This window comes from Pseudorca crassidens, chromosome 14, assembly GCF_039906515.1.
Source record: "Pseudorca crassidens isolate mPseCra1 chromosome 14, mPseCra1.hap1, whole genome shotgun sequence".
NCBI classification, from domain to species: domain Eukaryota; kingdom Metazoa; phylum Chordata; class Mammalia; order Artiodactyla; family Delphinidae; genus Pseudorca; species Pseudorca crassidens.
Genome location: NC_090309.1, coordinates 62,006,015 through 62,030,662, shown reverse-complemented (window position 1 = coordinate 62,030,662; position 24,648 = coordinate 62,006,015). Strand labels below are relative to the sequence as shown.

Sequence of the window (24,648 nt, the reverse complement as noted above, 5' to 3'; positions counted from 1 at the left end):
GGTCATATGGTAAGGGTTTTTAAAGCTTGATCAGCGTTTTTAAAGTTCTCAAGGTCCTTCATGTGCAGCCCATGGCATGGTTAAGAACCACTGGATCGGTGTGTGTAGTAAGTGACAGGTGGGGCAATGTTGGCTACCCTGATGTCACTCACTGTTTGCAGTCACGTGATCCCTGAGTCTTCCTTAGTGGTTCCACCAGCTGCAGAGCTGTCTTCTGTGCCTTGATATGACAGAGGGCTGCTGCACGAGGTTATGAGGTGTTTTAAAAACAAAGCTAGGGCTTCCCTGGTGGCACAGTGGTTGGGAGTCCGCCTGCCGATGCAGGGGACACGGGTTCGTGCCCCAGTCCGGGAAGATCCCACATGCCGCGGAGCGGCTGGGCCCGTGAGCCATGGCCGCTGAGCCTGTGTGCCCGGAGCCTGTGCTCTGCAACGGGAAAGGCCACAACAGTGAGAGGCCCGCGTACCGCAAAAAAAAAAAAAAAAAAAAAAAAAAAAAACAAAGCTAATTTATTCAGCAATGTTTATTAAGCACATACCTAGTCCAAATGAAGGGAACACAGAAATGACCAACACAGCTCCAGCCTCCAGGGAACTTGGACAACCAACACGAAGTAAACAGGTACAGTATTCTCTGCCAGGTGTTGTGATAGTGTTATAAGAGCATAGCTAGAAACTGCGCCTTAATCAGAACATTCTGTTGAGTAACACTACCTTCCTTGTTACTCAGCTAAGGCCTTTGGCAAAGGTCAGGATCTGCTCCGTTTTAGGACTTAGGTGTTGTTAGTAACCTGCCTATGTTCCTTTGGACTTTTTTTTTTTTTTAACCATGAGTACAAAAAGAGATGTTCTGATATATGATCATTCTGGTTAATTTGACATAAGTGTTAAGGTGTATATGCAGAATTAAAACTCCAACATTAAAGAAATAAGAAGCTGCTGTGTGCATATGTTGGGGCAAGTTATCTAGATAGGATTTGTTCAGAACTGGGGCAACTACTGGACATAGAAGGTACAATCGAATAAAGTTTACTCTAGGTCCTTTTTTTTTCTTCCACTTATATTTAAGTATAATTGGCATGCAGCACTGTATAAGTTTAAGGTGTACAGCGTTAATGATGTGACTTACATACATCACGAAATGATTATCACAGTAAGTTTAGTGAACATCAATCATCTCATGTAGACACAAAATTAAAGAAATAGAAAAAAAATATTTTCCTTGTGATGAGAACACAAGATTTACTGTCTTAGCTTTCATATAACATAAGCAGTGTTAATTATATTGATCCTGTTGCACATTACATCCCTAGTACTATCTATCTTATAACTGGAAGTTATAACTTCTGGCTGCCTTCATCCAATTCCTCTCCCCTCCCAACACCCTCACCCCCACCTCTGGTAACCACAAATCTGATCTCTTTTTCTATGAGTTTGTTTGTTTGTTTTTGAAGCATAATTGACTTGCTACACTATGTTAGTTCCTGGTGCACAACATAGTGATTCGATATTTCTATACGTTTCAAAATGATCACCACGTTAAGTCTAGTTACCATCTGTCACCATACAAAGATATTACGTAATTATTAACTATATTCCCCACACCATACATTTCATACCTGTGACTTATTTATTTTGTAAATATACAAAAATTGTATTAGTGTGGCTCGAGAAATGCACTTAGTAAACTCAGAGAGTTACAATGGAAATAACCGGACAAGTAGAGAGGAAGTGGGAGGACCAGAACCCATCAGCACCATGGATGGCTCTATAGGACTTTCAAGACTCTGGCCAGGACTGGACTTCCTTCAGTCTGTCCGCAGCCTTGCTGTTTCACTAGCAGGTTCTAGGCCAGATCCACACACTGTTCATCTGCTCGGTCTGAAAGAGGTACACCCAGTCTGGCTTCCCAACCCAAGAGATTCTGTCCTCCTCTTCCTCCCAGGACCCTTCTCTTTGGGGTTCTGTAGAGAGTAAATGGCCTTTACAAGGGATGTGCTCCTGTAAGGTGCTGGAACCCTCCTCAGCACCCTGGGTCTTGCTTTCCCCTCCATTAGTATCCATCCTTAAAATGTATGTACCCTTTGACTCAGCAGCAATTCAACTTCTGGGAATCTCTCCTACACATGTAATCACATGCACACAAGCATATAGGAACAAGTATGTTCGCTGATCATCATTAGTAATAGTGAAAAATTAAGTCTAAATGTCTAAGGGAGAACGCTTAATTTAATTATGGTATATGTGTAGTATGAAATGCAGCTCTTAGAAACAATGAGGGAGATCTTGTATGTGAACACAAAAATGTATCTGTGGTATGTTGTGGGGAAAAAGTTTTGGACCAATATGAAGGAAATGGTCCCATTAAAAAGTTTTTTTTCAAAATTCAGTTCCCTTTGGAGGGGGCGGGTTACTCTGCTTGGTAAAATGTCTGTAGGATGCATTTGTCAAACTGTTGGTAGTGGTTACCCCTGGGGGCTGAGATCGTAATTGAGAATAAGATTCTAACCGAGAAACTTTCACTTTTTAATTTTGGAAATGTCTGGATTGTTAGTGTGTTGTAAAACAAGCATATTTTTATAAATTTTTTAAAGTATCCTTCTTTTGGGTTCTGTGTCCCTCTGTGTTGGGGGCCGGGTCGGGTTGGGAGCTTCCTTGCATAGACCTTTACAACAGCAAAACCTGGCTCCGATGCAAAGATTGACTTAGGTTCTAAGAAGAGCTCTCTAGTAGCAACACCATATACCTGGCAGAATTCTTATTTACGAGAGATAGAGAAAAGGAACTGGTACGTAAGACATTAGTAGATGAGGGGTGAAGTACCTTTATAATACCCACTTATTAAAATCTGCAAGGAGGTCTGCTACTTGGACTAGTTATTTTAAGTATCTGCATTTTCTTTGAAAGAACTTGATGTGATGGACCTCAGTTATTATTCAGCTCATATGGAGTGTGTTGAGATCATAAGAAATCAAATATTAATGTAGTGGAAGATGCTTGCCATGTGATGTCAGTCACGTTCTACTCGTGCTTCCCAAAGAGATTGTAGGGACTTGTCCTGGGGAGAGTGTATCACCAGTTGTTTTGTCCCTGAAAGAAAAAAACACAAAAGATAGAGAAGGGGAAGTGAGGAAGATGGTTATGCAAAGGATGGTTATACCTTTGTTTTGTATAACAAAGGTTATACAAAATCTTAAAGTATCTCATTGCTTTGTAAACTTTATGACCACAATAATAATTCTATTTTAATGGATAAGCTCAAAAGCTATATTTCTACCCAGAGGATACTTGAGCTAATAAAATGATTCACATGTGACACAACCATCCTAAATTCTTAGGGCAATTTGGTTAATGTCTGATTTATTGAAATATATCTACTTTACTTATTGTTTTAGTATTTCCCTGTTATTCTCTTTTCTGTTTTCTCTGAAAATCAGGTCGAAGAACTACACCCTGGGTTTTCTAAGTCCAATTACATGTTCTTGGCCAAGGTAATGAAGACCACAGTTTTAAGATCACTTTGACTTCATTACACAAAAATGTGATTAAGCTTCACATTGATTATTTTTTCATTTCTAGTGTTATATTGATCTTGAACAAACAGATACTGCTGTGAAGTTCTGTAATATGGCAGTGTTGCTTCCTTGTGTTACCAAAGAGGTAAGTCCATACGGTGACAAGGAGCACCGTTATTTTATTAGTACGATTCCAGCCTCAAATATGAACAACCGGCTTAGATACATCTGGAGGTTTTTGCTATCCTAAAACATATTGACTTGGATTTAACATGTACTATGACGTTTTAAAAATTGCTATAGGGGGCTTCCCTGGTGGCGCAGTGGTTGAGAGTCCACCTGCCGATGCAGGGGACGCAGGTTCGTGCCCTGGTCCGGGAAGATCCCACATGCCGTGGAGCGGCTGGGCCCGTGAGCCATGGCCGCTGAGCCTGTGCGTCCGGAGCCTGTGCTCCGCAACGGGAGAGGCCACAACAGTGAGGGGCCCGCGTACTGCAACAAACAAACAAACAAAAAAATTGATATAGGTAACCCTTCCCCAGGAGACCCCTTGTATCTTTAAGGAGCACACAAATCGTGGGCTAGCAGGTAAAACATTGTGATGCATGTTAGGTGTTACACAGCAGGGAGTGGGAAGGGCCCCACGAGGAAGGATGGAGGGCAGCATGATTCTGGGGAGCTGGTGATTAAACTGGGGTAGGCAGCAAACAAACTAGACGGGCTGCCGCCTTACAGCAGGAAGAGGCTCTGTGCAGTTGCCACTGTCAGTCCCCAGCACACAGCACGTTGTGGCTGTCGAAGGCCGTGAAGAGGACTAAAAATATGTACTAACATTTTCTTGGTCTTTGAACACCATTAACGTAAAAGAAGGTGTCGCATTGCTTCTTGCCTTTTTCCCGCTAATTCAGAATTCTGGACGTGCTGTAAGTTTTAGGAGTTTCACAGCATTAACAATTCAGTCTGTGTTCCTGTGTACTGGAATTGCGGGAACAAAAGGAAATGAATGAATATTTCCTGCTCCCTTCTCATAGCACATAAACATTATCAGCCTGTGAATCGCAACTGAATAGAAATACCTCAGAAATAAGTACTCCTCCTCTGCTGTTGCAGCAATACAGGCTTCAGCGTTTGTTGTGATCTGGAACATAAACACGTAAGACATGCCCACTGCCCTCTAGGAGCCTGTAGCCTAGAAGGGAACATAAGGTATATATCCAAATAAAGGGAGCTCAGGGTAGAAAGCATGAAGTGCTCAGAGAGGTACCAATCATTGGTTATGGACATATTGAAAAGGGGAAAATTATTTTCACCTGGAAGAGATCAGATAGCATCAGAGGTGGACCTGGAAAGACTTATATGATGTGGAGGTGTGGGCGAAGCACGTCACGGGCGGTGAACAGAAACACAGAGGTGGAGAAGCAAAGGTTTGTTTGCCTGGAGTGGAAGGACTATTCAGGGCAGTCATGGGAAATAAGTCTGGAAAGGGGAAGTGAAACAAGACCTGCGCAGGACCTTCCAGGTTCAGGGATGCCTGTGTCTGTATACAGGGCTCAGCAGCAGCCACCTGCGCAAGGGCCTGGCCTGCTTCTGTGTTTGGGATTTCCTACGGGGTTCATTATCCTTCTAACTCTAATCCCTGGTTGGCTCCATTGGTGAATAGGAAATACAAAACAGCACTCTTTATCTAAAAGACAGTTTGTGTAACTTTTTCAGCAGGAAACAGATTTTGTCCCTCGCGTTGCTTGCTCCGTGTTAGTGGTTGGGACCCTACTGTCTTTTACATCTCTCCTGAACGATGCCAGTTTGGGTTACATGCAGTCCTTTTAAACTGAGTGTCTATGCATTCTTACTAGAATCGGAGATTAGAATACAATATGATAGTGAGGTACCTGGTTTGATATGCAGATGTTTATGCATGACATTCAGCGCTCTCACAGGCGGTCTAATATTGACCAGCTTCAGGGTTTGATCCTTGGTCCCTAAGTCTTCTCTCCCCTTTCCTTCTCCCTACCTGCCAAACCTATCCTCCATGGCTTCAAATACTACGTACCTGCCAGGGGTCCTCAAATTTGCGTCTCTAGACCTCTCCTCTGAGTCTGGACCTGATTATCCAACAGCCTGCTTGACATCTCTGCTTGGATGACTCATAGACATCTCACACTCAACTAGTCATCAGGCCTTTGCATCTGCTCTTCCTTCATCTGCCCCTCTTAGTAAATAGCACCTCCACCCACCCAATTAGAAAAGCTGGGAATGATCCTTGACACATCCTTATCCCTCAGCCCCCAAACCCAGATGTCTACCCAGACACCAAGTTGTCGTAGTTCTTCTTTCTTTTTTTTTTTTAAATTTATTTATTTAAATTTACTTATTTTTGGCTGTGTTGGGTCTTCGTTGCTGCGTGTGGGTTTTGTCTAGTTGCAGCGAGCGGGGGGCTACTCTTTGTTGTGGTGCACGGGCTTCTCATCGCAGTGGCTTCTCTTTTTGCGGAGCACCGGCTCTAGGCGTGCAGGCTTCAGTAGTTGCAGCATGCGGGCTCAGTAATTGTGGCTCAGGGGCTCTAGAGCACAGGCTCAGTAGTTGTGGTGCACGGGCTTAGTTGCTCCGTGGCATGAGGGATCTTCGCGGACCAGGGCTCGAACCTGTGTCCCCTACATTGGCAGGAAGATTCTTAACCACTGCACCACCAAGGAAGCTCTCTCGTAGTTCTTCTAAAACATGCCTTGCGACATCCAACTGCTCGCGCTCGCTCTCTCTCTCTCTCTCTCTCTCTCTCTCTCTCCCTCTCTCCACCCACCACTCCAAGCAGGGCACCACCCTCTTTCACCTGAGCTACGATCATGAGAGCCTCCCAACTGGTCTCACAGCTCCTTGCCCCCTGCCCAGTCATTCTTGGCTCCCAATATCAGCCAAAGCCACAGATTAAACATAACCTTCGCATGTCACCTCCCTGCTTGAAAACCTTTTGCTTTTAGGATGAAGTTCAAAATTTTTAGCATGCCCGTCAGGGCTCTGATCTAGCTCCTCCCAATCTCTTAAGCTTCATATGTTCCCCTCTCTCCCCTCCTCTACACTGTGTTCTTTCCCGCCTTGCGCCCTTGGGGCACAGTGTTCCTCCTTTTGGAAACATTCCCCTACAAACCCTCCATTCCCTTCACCAGCTTTATTCCTACTCATCCTTCAAGCCTCACCATCAATGTCATTTCTTCAGGAAAGATTTCCTTGACACTCCCAGGCAAGAAAGTACCTCATACTTTTCCTTCATGCCATTTAGCACAGTTGTGATTATATAGTTATTTGTGTGGTTGGTTCATGAAAGTAGCAACCAGGTGTGTTTCATTCATCACTCTCTTCCTAGTGCCAAATGTACTGCCTGGCGTATAACAAGGACTCAGTAAGTACTGGTAGGAAGACTTAATAAAAGTGCTAATAGTAATAATAAATAGAACCGGTAATAAATGTACCTAAGAAAGCTGAGCAGTGTGGAACTATTTATGTAATAAGCACAACAGCCTTAGCAAATATTTCCTGCATTACTTATTTTTTCCAGTGATTTGTATTCCTAGCAGTTTTTTTTCAAGTGGTGAATATACTGTCGGGAATATCTCAATTTCTTTTTCAGTTAGAAAATCGAATGAGGCAAGTTATCTATAGTACCCACTCTCTCTGTAAAGGTTTTCCAGGTTGAAGTATATCCCATTAGTGATTTTGCTGACCCACTTGTTTATTTCCAAAATATCTAGCATTGGCACTCATTACAGCGAAGGCAGCCCAGCCATCGGTTTTCTCTCCCTCCTGTGAACTTGCATAACATTTGTGCTTCTTTCTGTGGCACTCGTACCCTCTTCCTGGCATCGCAGTCATTTGTGAACGTGACTTCTGTCCTTATCAAGGAGCTTGGAGCTCATCATACTGCACTTAATATCGGGAATGTCAGCCCTTGGGCCTCTAGAGCCCAGATTCATGCACATAAGCCACTTTACAGTTTCAGAATCTGAAATTACAGTATTTTATTATTCATGTGGACTTTTCTTGACCCTAGATAGGTAATGTCAGCTCCTGAGAAACATTTCTTCTTTTCAAATTAAAGGGAGTCCTGTGTCTAAGGCAGTGTGAGAATGATCACTGAGTGAAATAACAACAACGCTGGCAGCCTGAAAATTGTTTGCCTGGAGGAAGAGTCCAAGTTATTGACTCAGAGCACACTGAGAAAGCACAAATATAAAAAGCATTGTGTGATATGTTGTGCTACAATGAGGGATGTGCTAATCCGGTAAAGAAAAATACTTTTAAAATTGTTAATAATATTTTGAAGTGACATTAATCACTCTTCTAAGGCAAACAAACTCTTATTGGGCAGTAAATACAATGTATCAGAAACAACCACAGGGAGAAGATGCCTCTGGGAGGGCAGAAAGTAAAGAACTTCTTTATATTTAGCAAGTGGTGTAGTTGTCTTTGAAATTACCTGTAGTTTAAGTCCTGGGCTGCATTTCCAACCTGTTCTATAGACTGAGAATCATCACTCTCCTTAGTAACCACTCTTAATAATAAAATCCTAATTTTTTTTTTTTTTTTGGCTGCACCACACAGCTTGTGGGTTCTTAGTTCCCCAACCAGGGATCGAACCCAGGGCCCTGGCAGTGAGAATGCCAAGTCCTGACCACCAGACCACCAAGGAATTTCCTAAAATCCTAATTCTACTTTAAATGTTCTATCTTAATTAAGACCTCATATTTGATTACCTTAATTAAGACATCGTGTTTTCAGGTAAGTTTAGAAAGTATAGTTAGTCCACAACTCTTCACCTGTCTTCCTGTTCTAGGGATGCTACAACTCAGAGGGGTGGCTGGATCACTTACCAAAATCCAGCAGTGTTGTCCAGGGTCTCATTTGTTAGAAATTCATATTTGCCTATTTCTTTCTGGTTTAAATGTATATCTTATGCATTAACTCATCTGTGTTCTCCATGCCTGGAGAATTAATTCTTCCTATACATTAAAAAACAATTAATAAAGCCATTTCAGAGTGGACAGAGTGGACTTTCCCACTGTCTGAACAGACATTTCGTGAATTCTAGGCAGGCAGTGTTACTCTGTTTACACCCTCCTGTTTCTACTCTTTTGTCTCCTACCTTCTATTCATCTGCATTCGAAATATATTATTTCTTAAGCTTTCTCAGTATGTAATGGCCTTAGCTGTATACTTTAAGTTGATCTTAAAAATACCTTAAAGAAATTTCTTAGCCTTCCTTGTAATTAATTTTCTTAAAATAACTGATGATGTAGAATCAGTTTGGGATCAGTTATTTTTAATCAGTATGCAGTCTAGTAAAGTTGATGTTTGATAAATCATTACCCAAATGCTTAGAGCATAATGATTTAATATAAATGAGTCTCTCTCTTATTTATCTCTGTAGCATAGAGCATTGATGTATTTAATCAAAACATAATATTTTCTGACTCTTTCAGATCAAATAAATCTATGTTTTTGAATGTGTGTTTGAGTGAGTGAAAAAAATTACCTTTATTCATTTATCTTGCAAATATGGTGATGCTCTGCCAGAGGCTTGGGATACAGTGAGAAGAAAAACAGATCCTGTCCTTGCCACCATGAATTCTGTAGTCTAGGGGAAAAGGCAGGCACTGAACAAGTAATAGCAATAAAGTGTGATGAGTATAATGGAAATAAAATCACAGAGATTTATGAGAAAATAAAACTGGGACTGCAACCTGGACCGGGGGCTAAGAAAGGCCTTCCTGAGGTTTTGATAGGTAACCTGAGATTCTAAGGAAATTAGAATTTAAACCCAATGGTTTAAATCTTTAAGACTTTCTTGGGTATGGGGGGCTTGTTAAAAATATGGATTCCTGTCCTTCTTCTAGAGAGAGAGAAGCTCTGCGCTGCAGAGCGTGATGACAGCAACCTCACTATCAATGTGACTCACTCAGGTTTCTGTCCGTTGAGTTCTGCTCTGCCGGCTTAGTGCTCAGGCTGTCCCTGAGTAAGAAAACAGAGGAAGGCAGGTGGTAGCTGGGTTCTTGGCATTGCAGCCACAGGAAGTGATGACCTTTGAGGACATGGCTGTGGACTTTACTCAGAAAGAATGGGCCTGCTGGACCCATCTCAGGGGAAGCCGTGCAGACATGATGCTAGAAAACACCAGTCATTGGCTCTCCCTTGGGTGTGAGCTCTGAAATCAGATGTGACTTCCCAGTTGGTTCAAGGGGAAGAGCTGAGGTGGGGGAGGGAGACGATTTCCCCAAGGCCAGCATCTAGGCTGGAAAGTCTTAAAAACTAGGACATAACTTCCCTGCAGAATATCTGCAGGAAGGAGCCATCTAATGTCACGGTAAGTTCGTGAGGGTGAGGTCTGTTTCTCTACATTAGAACTGATCCGCAAGTGGGGTAACTGAGGAATGCAGAACGATCTCATGACTTCAGTTTGAGGTGAAAGTGTGCTGTCTCAGCAGAAAGGTTTGGGTAGTTTGAATCTGGGGAAGAAAGGAGTAACCTGAGCTCACAACCATAGTCTGGGTTCTTACAAGAGGACATTTGCATAAATATGGTCAAACATCAAGTGCTTGAAACATAATGAAGGCCTCAAAATTACTCAGATAACTGTACAGTGGACATGCTGCAAAGGAGAAAACTTCTGTACCTGCAGGAGAGTCACACACCCTGTGAAAGTAACCAGGGGGGCAAAGACTTTAACTAGAGGTTATCAATGAAGGAATGAGCATAAAATTCATATGTAGCGGAATGAATAGATGAATGGATGTGGACAGACCTTTAACAGCCTCTCACCTCCTCAGTAGCAGAGATTTCACACTGGAGAGGAGTTCTCTGAGTATAGTGAGAATGGGGAAATATTCACTCACAGCTCCACATTGACTGAACAAGTGTTAACTCACACTGGAGAGAAGCCCCGTAAATGTAACGAATGTGGGAAACACTTTAGCCAGAGAGCTACCTTTTGTTCACACCAGAGACAAACCCTTTGCAATCATTATGAAAATGCCTCCAGTAATAATTCATCCTTCAAATGACACAAGTGAATCACACTGCAGAGAAGCCATAAGAATATCATCTATGTGGTAAAGCCTTTAGTTGATGCTCTAACCTTAGCCATGAAACAGCATACACTGGAGAGGAACCCTAGAGACGTAATGAATTTGGAGGAACCTTCAGTCCCAGCTCTAACCTTTATAGACACCAGAGAGTTCACGCAGGGGAGAAATGCTGCAGTCTTCAGCCATCTCTCAGGCCTTGGTCTGCACAGAAAACTCAAACAGGAAGGGACACAGCAAGTCTTTACCAGGAGGAGGAAACCATTTGGGAAATACCAGACAATTCATGCTGGAGAAGCAATTCAATGAAATAAACATGGGAAACCCATTACTCATAGAGCAGCACTCCAGGGCACGTGAGGACTTTTACTGTATCAGACACTCTCAGTGTCATGAATGAAATGATCTCACCTTAGTCAGCCTTAAAGTTCTCACACTTGGGAGTTCCTTAAGTCTCAAGTCAATGTAGAAATGCCTTCATCTGGATTTTATATAAGAAAATTCATACTCAGGGGAAAAAAATACTCTATCAAGAAGAACCCTTTAGTACACAATTCAACATATAATTAGACTTCTGCCAAATGACATATTACTGAAAATAATACCATGTAAAGATGTAGAACTGTGATGCATCCTTAGAAAAGTTGAATGCAGATTTTGGTGAGATGTAATAAACAATGTGATAACCCCTCTTCAGTAGATTAATAAGAGTTGTTGATGAAAAATCTAATACATGGGTATTTGCCTTTAAAAAAATCATGAGGGCTTCCCTGGTTGCGCAGTGGTTGAGAGTCTGCCTGCCGATGCAGGGGACACGGGTTCGTGCCCTGGTCCGGGAGGATCCCACACGCTGCGGAGCGGCTGGGCCCGTGAGCCATGGCCGCTGAGCCTGCGCATCTGGAGCCTGTGCTCCGCAACGGGAGAGGCCACAACAGTAAGAGGCCTGCGTATCGCAAAAAAAAAAAAAAAAAAAAAAAAAAATCATGAAACATTATGGTGAGTAATTGAGGCATTTTCCTTTACTGCATCGCTGTTGATCAGCTGATCAGTTTCAGTTTTGTACGCAGCTCTAAACGTATTTACAAGGACTTTGTTTAATCGGAAAATACCTTTTAATGTAACGGAAAAAGCGTAGAATACAAAACATGTGTTCTAATTATTCTATTTGTGTTTAAATATGTACCCACATGGCAAGGGTGAATGGAAACATGGACAAACAAGCACAGTTTATAAGTGATTCAGATATCCCAGGTGATACTGATGCGGGTGGTATACACACCATATTTTATTAAATAGAAATAGAAAGATAAATACAAAGGTTTGGAGTTGAGAAATATGTGAAAAAGCACTGTATCAAGTGTACAATATTGCTGAAATGTTGAGTTCTTGAGAGAGAGAAGAGATGAGAGCCTTGTATACCTTTTTCTTAAAAGCAAGAGAAAACCATTAGAGGGTCTTAAGCAGCAAGTAAAACAATGAGATTTTTAGAAGGACACAATAGCTACCATGTGGAGATTGACTTGGATGGGAGGAGAGCAAAATTGGAAGTTGGAATACAATTTAGATAACTTCTGCAATGACACAAACATGAGGTGATGACCTGGACCAAGATGATGGCAGCGAGGAGTGAAGAGATGAGGACTGATTCAACAGATTTGTAGGTAGTATTGTCTACAGGACTTGGATATGGAAGATGGAGGACTCAAGAATGACATCTCGGTTTCTGGCATGGGAACCTGACCAGGGCAGGTGGCTGTACCCTTTATGGACACAGGGAATATTGGAGAACCAGATTTGGTAGACAAGGAGAGTTCAGTTTTGGACATTTGGAGTTTGTGTTTGTGAGATTTTCAGATCCATTAAGTGATTGAATATTTGGCATATAAATGTCTGAAACCACAAGTATGGCAGAGATCATCCAGAGAGGTTATATAGTGTGTGAAAAGCAGAGGGCAAAGGATCAACCGTGAGAAACTCCAGTGTAATGGGAGGGAAAGAAACCTACAAATGAGATTGAAGGAAGTGGCCAAAGATGACAGGACTCCAGAATCCAAGGGACGGCAGAAGTGGTCAACTCTGTCAGACACTCTAGGGGAGTCAAGACTGTAATGAGCAGATGAAGTTAATGATGCCTATGTCATTGGTGATCTTAACCCAGACTTTCAGTGGAACAGTATAGGAGGCAACAGAGCGCAGAGCACTAGAGGTGAGAAAATCCAGTCAGTACGTGCAGACACTGCTCCAATAATTTGATGGGAAAGAGAGGAGAGATGTAAGGTAGAAGTTAAAGCAGTGCTTGAATTGAGAAATAGTTTTGTTTTGGATGGAAAATCTAGGAGCATATTTAAATAGTAATGAGAAAGAGCCAGCAAAGAAGGAAGGGTTCAAGAAAGACTAGAGGGGGGGAGATAACTGATAAAATTAGGTCACCAGGAAGTCAGAGACGGTGGGATCCAAAACACATTAAGGTCCTGTCCTTTTGTCACAGGCTAGATAGAGGAATCGATGGGTTTGTAGTGAACCAGGGTAAGTGCCCCAGGGGGGAAAGGGTTTTAGTCTTTGAGTGAGAGTAGGAGGGTGTGGAATCTAAGGTGGGTAGAAAATAAGTCAAGGCAGGAAAAAGCTGATAGAGAACAAGAAGGATAAAATCGCTCCATGAACCTATTGAAGGTTGAAAATTTGATGTATTAAGCGTAATTGGATAAATGACCCCAAAGGATAGGCAGTGTTCAGAGAACAGGATGCCTATTTCAGAGGTGGAGCAGTTTTAGGTCTGACACAGCCCAGGGTGCACTCGCAGGGGTGGTGGGGAAGATGAGGAGACACCCTTCTAAAAGGCTGGGATACACGGGCCGTGGGAACAGTGAAGTCTCCAACAGTGGTGGCGGAACTCGGTGTGGAGACCAAGGCACCAAAGTCATAAAAAATAAAAGTAAAAGGAGAGTGACCAGGAGTTTGTTAACAGCTATAAGAAATGGTCGAGAGCAATTATCCTGTACCACTGGCTCTAACCACTCCCTCATCCTCTTCCCAAGCCCCTCAGAAATATTCTTTTAGCAAATACATTGCTGGTTATGCAGAAATGACTTCAAAACAAGCCTTCTAACAGGGGTTCCAGGGAGCTCTGTCTGGGAAAAATGGGAGGAGTGTGAGGTTGAGTCAGGGAAGAGAGACTAGAGAAGAGCAGTTTTGGGGTGAGCACTGAAGAGGATTCATGATCTGAAGGGGGTACATTTGGGGCAGTGACAGAGGAAAGCATGACTGGAGGTGCTGCTTTTAGTTGGTGGGGGGTTTCTTAAGCTAAAAGGCACTGCCAGTGTCCTCTATCCATTAAAAATAAATTAATTAAAGACTTAGGTGGAAACCCTGGGAAGGAGGTAAAGTGGGAGGGTGTGTGTGTGTGTGTGTGTGTGTGTGTGTGTGTGTGTGTGTGTGTGTGTGTGTGTGTGTGTGTGTGTGTGTGTGTGTGTTGGCAGTTGGATAGGGTGGGAGTTGAAGGAATTCTTTGTGGTGCCTGAGGGCAAATATTGCTAAGCCATGATCTTAATTTTAAATCTTTTATTGTAGTTTAAGCATATTCATTTCTTCAGGCATCTAGTTGGAATAAGTCTCTCATCTACATAAAAAATTGGTTCCTAGATTTGGGAAATTGTTACTGAGCTCCGGTGTCTAACCACTTGTTTAACAGGCATTTATTTAGGGTCTTCTAGGTACCAGGCACTGAGCTGGCCCTAGGATTACAAAGATAAACATGAATTATGGCTTTTTATAAGTTCTTTTAAATAATGCATCACTATCATAGATTCATTAACCATATTTTCTTACAACCTTCAAAAATATTGATTTGATAGAAGGTATACTCCTAGTTGATCAGACACTACAGTAGAATCAGTGTGTTAATGTTTATGATTAAACCTATTAAAGAACTTCCAGTTTTTAAAAAAATCTGGCTAACAGCTACTTCCAAAATCTACCTTGTCCAGTTTTCCTCATCTGTTTATTTTAAATGTGTTAACATTTCTTAAATCCTTTCTGATCGATGCTCAGTGTCTGTTAAACACAAAAGCGCATAGGAGTACCTTACCATCTGAATTTGTTTCTACTCTTCCTAACTTCCACACTTGTTTTAAGGAAATAACACATGTGGAGTCCTATAAAACATATTACATGATTTTTAATCTTAAATATAAACTACCTGATAAAGTAGGTAGTTTGGATCTTGTAGTGGAATCTTGTCTGGATCTTACAGAGGAATCTCAGATTTCTTCAAATTCTGCTGCTAGGGCCAGGACCTCTTCCACACGTTACAGTTGAAGAAGAAAACAGTGTTATCATTAACACACTGGTGGATCCAGTGTGTCAGCTTCTATAGAAGGGGCTCACCTTCCTGTATCCACCACTCCAGACCAGCTGGAGGAAGAGCCTGGAAATCACTCCCCACATCACTTATATTTTCAGAGATCTGACTCATGCCTGGTCCTAAGAAATGCACAGTTTCTTTGTAATGGTCTTTAAAAGAGTATTCCCTCATTCAACAAAAGTCTACTTCAAAGTACCTAGAGTATGAGGTTGAATGTGTGAAATCTTTTTGTGTATTTGTATTTTCTTTATAGGATAAAGATGCACAGAAAGAGGTGAAAAAAATAAACACTTCCTTGAAGAGGTAAATAAAAGAACTTGCTCTTCAACAAATCAGATGTGGTCTACTAAAATTTAAACTAATCAAAGTTGTGCTTTTTATTATCCTTTTTTCTTTTTTGATGTAAGGGTAATGTGCTCAGATATCAAGGCAAAACCACGTTTCTGCAGAAGGCATTCCACTAGTAGCACTACAAAACTAATCATGTTATTTGGAGGAATCTATTTCCTATAATGTCACTACAAAATGATCTTTAAACATGTATGCTTTAAATTTTTCCTATTAAACTATAGTCTTCAGAATAAAATATTTAAGTCAATTCAATAAAATGAACTCAAGTGAGTGTTTTATTGCTGCTTCAGTGGTAACTTTACAAAACAAAACAATTTCATTAACGTGAATGAAAAATGGAAAAAAAGGCAAAGGACATGAACGAGTTGTTGATAGGAGAGGAAAAACAAAAGGGGAAATATAACTAGTAATTTTAAAAATGTGAAGAAAATTACAATAAGATACTGTTTTACCATCAAATTAGCAAGGATTTCTTTTTTTCTTTAAAGAAACGTTCAGTGCTGGCAATGATGCCATGAGATGGACCATTCTCATACACTGCTGCTGGGAGGGCATTTTGACACAAACATTTGGTAAAGTGTATCTAGAACCTTAAAAATATAAAAACTCTTTAATCTGTAATTTCATTTTATGGAAATAATCTTAAAGAGAGAAAGTACACTTACGCACAAATGTTCATAACAACATTATTTTTTACAGCAAAACACTATGTCCAGCAGTAAGAAAGCAGTTAATCATATTTGAATAAAACTGTAATAGAATATTATTTTGACATTAAAAATAATTTCAAAAATGACATAGGGAAATGCACAGACAATCTTAAGTTCAAGTAGAAGACAAATTAGTATACACACATGATCTCAACTATATGAAAATGTGCGTAGAAAATCATCTATTAGAAATACACTAACCTGGTAGTTGTTCATATTTCTGTGGAGTTGTGTTTGATTTCTAATATTTCCCAATTTTTAATAATTAAACTAAAAGGACTTTTTTAACATTTTTATTGGAGTATAATTGCTTTACAATGGTGTGTTAGTTTCTTCTTTACAACAAAATGAATCAGTTATATATATTTATATGTTCCCATATCTCTTCCCTCTTCTGTCTCCCTCCCTCCCACCCTCCCTGTCCCACCCCTCCAGGCGGTCACAAAGCTGATCTCCCTGTGCTATGCGGCTGCTTCCCACTAGCTATCTACCTTACGTTTGGTAGTGTATATATGTCCATGCCTCTCTCTCACTTTGTCACAGCTTACCCTTCCTCCTCCCCATATCCTCAAGTCCATTCTCTAGTAGGTCTGTGTCTTTATTCCTGTCTTACCCCTAGGTTCTTCATGACATTTTTTTCCTTAAATTCCATATATATGTGTTAGCATACGGTATTTGTCTCTCTCTTTCTGACTTACTTCATTCTGTATGACAGACTCTAGGTCTATGCACCTCATTACAAATAGCTCAATTTCGTTTCTTTTTATGGCTGAGTAATATTCCATTGTATATATGTGCCACATCTTCTTTATCCATTCATCCGATGATGGACACTTAGGTTGTTTCCATCTCTGGGCTATTGTAAATAGAGCTGCAATGAACATTTTGGTACATGACTCTAAAAGGATTTTTAAATTGAACTTACCTAGCAGTGATTTCTAGATTCCCCACTACCCTTTAACCAGCCTTATCCTGGAAATCAGGTCAAAGCTTAAATTTACTGTTTGCTATCCCAAATGCACACTTACACACTTACGCACTTACGCACTCAATTTCAAGCCTTGACTTAGTGATACCAGTTAATCAATCTGAGCTAGTTTCTCCCTCTTGTCTTTTATAATGGCCCATCGAGATACCGAAATCAATCCAACTGATTCTTGCCCAAACTCTGACAATTGGTCTAACACTGAAACTACTAGCTGGAAGGGACAAGAGTTTTACAGGTACCCTCATGGATACACAGTATCCGCAAGGCCATGGCTACCTCTAGCTTTCTCTAAACAGCTAGGCGAATGTGCAAGTCGAGACAGGTGATTCTAGCAGCAGAAAATAATGTAGAATCAACCACATTGTAGGCTTTGTAGGAGCAGCCCATTCCAGCAGAGAGTGGTTCAAAGACTTCCGCTAAGAATTCTGAGAAACAGCGGGAACACTCTTTGGTGATGGTGGGACTTGGGATCATAACTGAAACATAACAAGATCTAATCAATCTTGTTTTAACAGAATTCCCATTTGGTCCCTGTAGTCAGTACGTTTTCAGTGGACAAGTTGATGTCCCTTGATTGAGTGATCAGTTTCTGAATAAGGACTTAACCCAATAGGAGTGTAACATTTCTAAAAGTTACTTGAATCTTTAAACTCTTGTTAATTTCTGAAACATTGGACAGATTTTTCAGTAGGAGGTTAATGGAGGAAATCTCCCTCCTCACCATGGTAATACCATATCCCCTTCAAATTAACATCAAAGCCGTGTTCTGTGCTCCGTTCCAGGGTCACGCCTGGTCATAGCTAGCCTTCATCAAGTCATAAAATCAAAGCATCTCTGTGTGATGAAGCCAGCTAAAGACGGTTTCCACATTAAATCCACCTCCCCGCCTTTTAAAAGCTGAGTAGTGTTTTCGGATGGCAGCATTATATGTAAATTATTTCACTTACTCCAGTGAATTTCACACAGAGTGAACCACTGTGAACTCCTTCTGTAGTTGCTTCACTCACCACTCATTCTGCTGACCTGGGAGAAGACAGAATGGCTGCCGAGTGTTTTTGAAACGATTTCTCCTGGTGGGTCACCAAGGCCAAGCCAGTGGTACAGCCTGCACCACAGACAAAGTACACAAACTCCTAAACTTTCAAGAGAGTTCATGCACGGCTTTGGGAAGGGAGAGTTCCGATCCAGAACTTCTTGAATGTGTTTGATTTCAGAAGATAATAAGGTGCATGTTAAAATTTCTCATAAAACCTTCAAGAAGTAACGCAGTGTTCCACTAAAATTTTAACAATTGTCATGTCCATGTAATTTGCAATGTTAGTTATCTTTCAAAGTACTGAATATCCTTCATTGTAACATGAAAATCTCCGTTGTGCCTAAAAGTTGTCAAAAAGCTTTTCATCTGATAATTTTTTCATACTTCTGAATTATAAGTGGCCGTATAAACAGGTGGATGAGACCGTAGAGACAATCGTCTAGACCAGCCTTCTCGTTTTACCGGTAAACAGTTTAGTCTCTGATATCTAAGAGAACTGGTGAGTGGCTGAGCCAGGACGAGGTACCAGGTCTTGGAATCTCATGCCTTCGGAACACGTCTTTGAACCCAGGGCCTTTTCCATTTAACCGAGTGGAGTCCAATGTGTTTGGCATAGATGGAGGGGGATGGGAGGGAAGGAAAGAGGTCTGAGAATGGTAACACTTGCATGGTTCTACCTGGTCTAAGTGTTTTGCCTATGTTAGCCCATTTATTTTATTTTTTTTTAACATCTTTATTGGGGTATAATTGCTTTACAATGGTGTGTTAGTTTCTGCTTTATTAACAAAGTGAATCAGTTATACATATACATATGTTCCCATATCTCTTCCCTCTTGCGTCTCCCTCCCTCCCACCCTCCCTATCCCACCCCTCCAGGTGTTCACAAAGCACCGAGCCGATATCCCTGTGCCATGCGGCTGCTTCCCACTAGCTATCTACCTTACGTTTGTTAGTGTATATATGTCCATGACTCTCTCTCGCCCTGTCACAGCTCACCCTTCCCCCTCCCCATATCCTCAAGTCCGTTCTCCAGTAGGTCTGTGTCTTTATTCCTGTCTTAATCCTCACAGCAACCCTATGAGGAGGGAACTTCTGTTATTATCCCATTTACAGATAGGGAGCTGAAGCACGGGATATTAAATACCATGCCTAACACAGCATGAGATCTGAACTTGGGCAGTCAGCTCCAGAGTCTGAGCTGTGGTCTGAACCACCATGCAATCCTGCCAACAAATGGGGGGATGTAGGGAGTAAAAGACAGAAGGTGGAAGGAGAGCAGGAAAAAAAAAGAAGGAAGGGAAAGGCAGAAATGGTATAAAAATGGGGGGGGTAGAGAGGGATAGTAAGGAAAGAAGGAAAAGAAAAGTAGAGAGCAAAGAAAAATCTTTCCTTTTCTTTTTGGATATTGTTACCCATTTTCTGGTTTCACATCATAAATTCCCAACAACCTGTTGTGTATCTTGCCTTGTATTAAATCTGTTTTTATATTTCCACCTTCTCCGCCCAAGATAAGGAAAGAGAAAAAAAGGAGGATGGTGAAACCTGTTGTAAATGACTAGTTTCACTTGATCTGTGTGTGTAGGGAGAGCCTCATTATGGACTATAAGACCTACTGTTGGGCAATTAAGAAGAATATTTCACTGCACAAGTAAAGACAAGGTCACATTTAGAACCAAATATAGTTAATATCTTGATGTTCTATGATTTTTGCAGCTCCCAAACCTATATTTTGCTCTAGATGCCTAAAGTCAAATCATACGTTTTAAAAATAGCTTTATTGAGGTATAATTGACATACAAAAAATGTACAGTTAAAGTGTACAATTTGATATGTTTTGAGATATATGTATATATCTCCATGAAACTATCACCACAAATAAACAGCAAAGTTTACTCCTTTGCAACCCCTTTTTCCTGACTCTCCCTGCACCTCCCATCTCCAACCTCAGGTCTGTTTTCTGTTACTAGCAATTGCATTTTCTAGACTTTTATATAATTGGATTGTACATTATGTACTCTCTTTTTTGTCTGATTTCTTTCACTCAACATAATTATTTTGAGATTCATTCATGTCATAGTGTGTAATAATAGTTCATTCCTTTTTATTGCTGAGGGGTGTTTTATTGCATACACCACAGTTTTTTTTCCCTCCATTCACCTGTTAATGAACATTTGGGCAGTTTCCAGTGTTTGATAATTACAAATAAATATATGAGTATTCATATAAATTATTCAAATTGACATACACTTTCATTTCTCTTGGATAGATACTTAAGAGTAGAATGGCTGAATTATATAGTTGATTTATGTCTAGTATTTTTAAAAACTGTCAAAACTGTTTTCCAAAGTATGATTTTACATTCTGACCGGCAGTGTATGAGAGTTCCACTTTTCCACCTTCTTAACAACACTTGTTATGGTCAGTCTTTTTTTTTTTTTTTTAATTGAAGTATAGTTGATTTACAACATTGTATTAGTTTCAGATGTACAGCAAAGTGATTCAGTTACATATTTTTCATTATAGGTTATTACAAGATATTGAATGTAGTTCTCTGTTATACAATAAAGTCAGTCTTTTTCATTTTTGCTGCTAGTCTATGTGTGTAGTGATATCTACTTGGGATTTTAATTTGCATCTCCCTAATGACACATTACGTTGAGCATTTTTTCATGTGCTTATTTGCCATTCATATATCTTCTTTGGTGAAGTCTCTGTTCAATTTTTTTGCCCAATATTTTAATTGAGATACTTGTTTTCTTTTTTGTTGAATTTTGAGAGTTCTTTATATATTCTGGATAGAAGTCTTTTATCAGATGTGTAATTTGCCAGTGTTTTCTTTCCATGTGGCTTGTCTTCCCTAACAGCGTCTTTCACAGGACAAATGTTTTTCATTTTGATAAAACAATTCATACGTTCACGTATCTTGTTCTTGGTGCTGTATCTAAATATTTTGCCTAATCCAAGGTCATAAAGATTTTCTCCTATATTTTCTTCTAAAAGTGTTATAATTTTTGGTTTTACATTTAAATCTGTGACCCATTCTAGGTTAATTTTTGTATATGGTCTGAGTTATGGATTGAAGTCCATTTGTTGTGTATATGGATATACAGTTGTCCCAGCACCATCTGCTGAAAAGGGTGTCATTTCTCCACTGACTTGCCTTTGCACCTTTGTCAAAAATCAATTTTCCATATATATGTGGGTCTATTTATGTACTTTCTATTTTGTTCCATTGATCTATTAGTAATAATGCCAATACCACACTCTGTTGGTTACTGTAGTTTCCTACTGTCTTGAAATCAGACATTCCTCCAGGTGTGTTCCTTTGCTAACTCCTCTTGGCTATTCTAAGTTCTTTGCATTTGCATATGAATTTTAGAATCAGTTTTTAAATTTCTAACATAAAAAATCTAGATGGGACTTTGATTGGCATTGTGTTGATTAATTTGTCTCCTCAACTGAAGGAGATGGTGGGACTCCTTTATGGTTTCCCTGCTGTGCACCGTTGCCTGGAAACTCTCTCCAGACAGTGATCTGGGGCAATTGTAGGGCTTAACTTTGTTCATTACCTGTCTCTCAGGGATCACTGTCCTTTCTTTCCTGCTGACCAGTATCTTGAAAACAATTGATTCATATACATTGTCCATGGTTTGGATTTTGAAAGACAGAAATTGTAATTTGGAGAGTTGTAACTGCGGCACTTTCCAGTCCCATAAACCATGATTTTGCATGTAGCAAACTCTAACATATTGAGTTTAGTTTTTAAAAAAAGTTTCTATAATATTAAAATATATCCATTCTATAAAATAAAGCAAGTTGAGCAATTGCACTATGAAATTAGCTACTTAATTGGACTTTGGTTAGAACTCTGAGGTAATTTTTTTGTTTGCTTTTATATAGCATTCTTAAATTTTGGCCAATAAAGTTTGCATATAGAGAATTAAAGTATATCTTTCCTCCTTCTTAATTACTTTGTACTGCCATCCTAACTAATTTAAATTGGGAAACCTGATTGGGAAAATAGTCTGCTGAAACTTACAGGTAGAAATGGCATTACATACTTTGCCTCTGGCAGAGCCCTCATTGGACAGCCCCTTCCAATCGGGCAGACTGTGGTGCAGTGTGGAAATCGTCTGGCGCGTAACACTGTCTGTCCTAATTTTTAAAAGGTTCCAGTCATGAAGATAGTGATTTTCCAGCCAAGCTACCAAATCAGTTATTTATTTTGTCTCTTTGCTTGAAATGCATTTTATGTCCTTAATGTTCTTCAGTCCTAGGAGCTCAGGGTACCCAGCAGTCGTAAATAATCGCATGTATATTGAGCTAATATGGAGTCACCCAAGGACGGATCCGAGTTTGTGAGCCTCAAGCTTATACAATTTGGAGTATTGGTTAAGAAAAAGAATACAGAATTAGGTATGAAAGTAACTTTATTTCGAATGAGAGACATCACAACCGATTATAAAGTTTTAAAAGCTGACAGATGCCACAAATATTACAAAATCGAGAAAAATAACATATCATTATTACTTATTAACTCTGAGGCACACCTCTAGGATACTTTTTTCCTATGTTTTCTCACATACTCTTTGTTCACTTCATCTTAAGACGTTAATTTTGTTAACATCATTTTCTGTAGAGAGGATATCGGATAGATACGTTGGTCTTTCCCCTAGCATGATGGATTGACGTTTAGTTTTCATTTCGAATGGTTTAGAAAAGCTCCTCTCAGCCTTGCTTGCTGTTCCTAACGGTGTGCAGTGACTTCCCCGGCTGCGCTGCTTCCCCAGGGTGAGTGCACCTTGGGAGGACCCCAGTCCCTAGAGCCCAGCTCTGCCCAGCCTCGTCACCTCCAGTTCCCAGCCACATCACACCCCAGGCGTGAGGAGGTCCCAGAAAGCCTGGAAGCCCAGATCGTGGTGGGCCCTGAGCAGGGGACCAAGCAGCACCTTGTTCATGTCCTTCTCTTTGGTGTCCAAGTCAGGGTGTAAAGCTCAGTGCAGGCCCCAGGAGCGAGCTGTCCCTGGGGCCACTGATGTGGAGGTGGAAGCGGCTCACTGGTCACCCTGCCCACCACATCCACTGCAGGCCGAGGGGCTCTTCAAGCCTTCCTGGTGCAGGGGCTGGGGTGCTCTTAGGGGGCGGGGAAGGACAAGGAGCGGGGGGTGGGGGGCAAGTGAGTGCCCTGAATAAGAGCAGACTAATACCAGTATCTCGCCGTATTCTTCCAACTGCCTGGAGCATAAAGGCTAGAGTCTGCAGCAAGGCCTTCAAGAATGCCCTGTGCCCCCCTGCTCCCACCTAGTCTGTCTTTCCAGCAGGCCTCCCTCACCCCTCACCGCATACATGCACTGTGTTCCAGCCAGACTGGACTGATTGTTGCTCAGACCTGCCTGGTGCTCTTCTGCCCTCTGGCTTGGGATTTTTCACCCTCTAGGGCCACCTCCCCTCCCCCGTGCCCACTTGCGGAAATCTCTCCCCGCCACTCCAGGCCTGGCTCAAGTGATGGAAGTTCTGCCACCAAACCTTCCTGAGCCACATGACTAGATGTGCTCTCTCCCTCCTCAAAACAGCAGGGCACTTTGGGGCTTCTTTCTTAGCCCAACCATCAGATCTTCAGCCAGGCGAGGCAAGGACCATCCATCCCTCCCCTTCGCGTTGCCTGTCTAGCTGTAGGGACTCGCGTAACAAGTGTTAAGCTAAATCAAACACCTCAAGAAAGAGAAAAACACTTCTCATATTCCCAAGGTTCCCAAAAGAGAAAACGGAGAGCCATTTCTATCCTCAGATGTGATGTGACAGGGAGAGAGCAGAGAAAGAGAGAGAGGAGAAGTGAGCAAAGGGAAGGGAGAGGCAGAGCAGGAGATGGAGAAGCCCGGCAGGTCAGGGGCCAGACAAGAGACAGCAAGCCTGAGGCAATGCGAAGACCAGCCCTTCCGCTGCAAATGCAAGATGCTCTCTTACTCGCCTAAAAGCAATACAGACGTCTTTTTTTAATTTTAATTATCTTGTTGGCAAAGCCTTCCTTCAATGAAATACAGACCACATACTAGTGTTAGTCATTGTGACATTTCTATGACTCAATTACTTTTTTTATTTTGAAATTTTATTCCATTTCTAGACTTTAGTTTTCAGTCTGTTGTTTTAGCAATAAAGTAACTCCTGCAATACTCTAGTGTGAAGCTTAAAATGATTTAAAGGACCATCCCTGACAACCTGGTAGGGGTGAGTATTGCTTTCGGGGGATACTTAGCCCTTGCGCTCATTGTTAACAGATTGGAAAATAAAAACATAACCGAAGATTTTTATTGCTTGAGAGACCTGGTCCTACAATGTATACGTATAGTGACAGCACATATATCATGTTTCTAACATTTTCAAAGTTTTCTTTTAAATGCCAAACAAAGCCTGCTTTATATTCGTATTAAACTTTTAATTTTTCTAAGTGTTACCATGCCTAATATTTCAATGAACGCTTTTTACTTGCTGAGACGGGTTGAGAAAGTGCTGCCATCCTTCTCTGACCATCGAGGGGACTGGAACAAAGGTTAGATTTGCTGGAGGTCACATACCTAGTTCACGAGAGAGCAGGGACCAGACCCCGGTGTCCTGACTCCCA

At 41.0% G+C, this 24,648-nt stretch overlaps 1 protein-coding gene across 3 annotated transcripts in view; it reads left to right on the top strand.

Annotated features, from left to right (window-relative positions):
- RMDN2 (regulator of microtubule dynamics 2) overlaps positions 1 to 24,648 on the top strand; it is an 80,820-nt gene that overhangs the window by 52,910 nt on the left and 3,262 nt on the right. For all 3 annotated transcript variants that reach the window (XM_067703233.1, XM_067703232.1, XM_067703234.1), the window contains exons 9-10: positions 3,437 to 3,490; positions 3,579 to 3,659. In XM_067703233.1, coding sequence (XP_067559334.1) covers positions 3,437 to 3,490; positions 3,579 to 3,659 — 135 coding nt within the window. The remainder of the gene's footprint in view (positions 1 to 3,436; positions 3,491 to 3,578; positions 3,660 to 24,648) is intronic.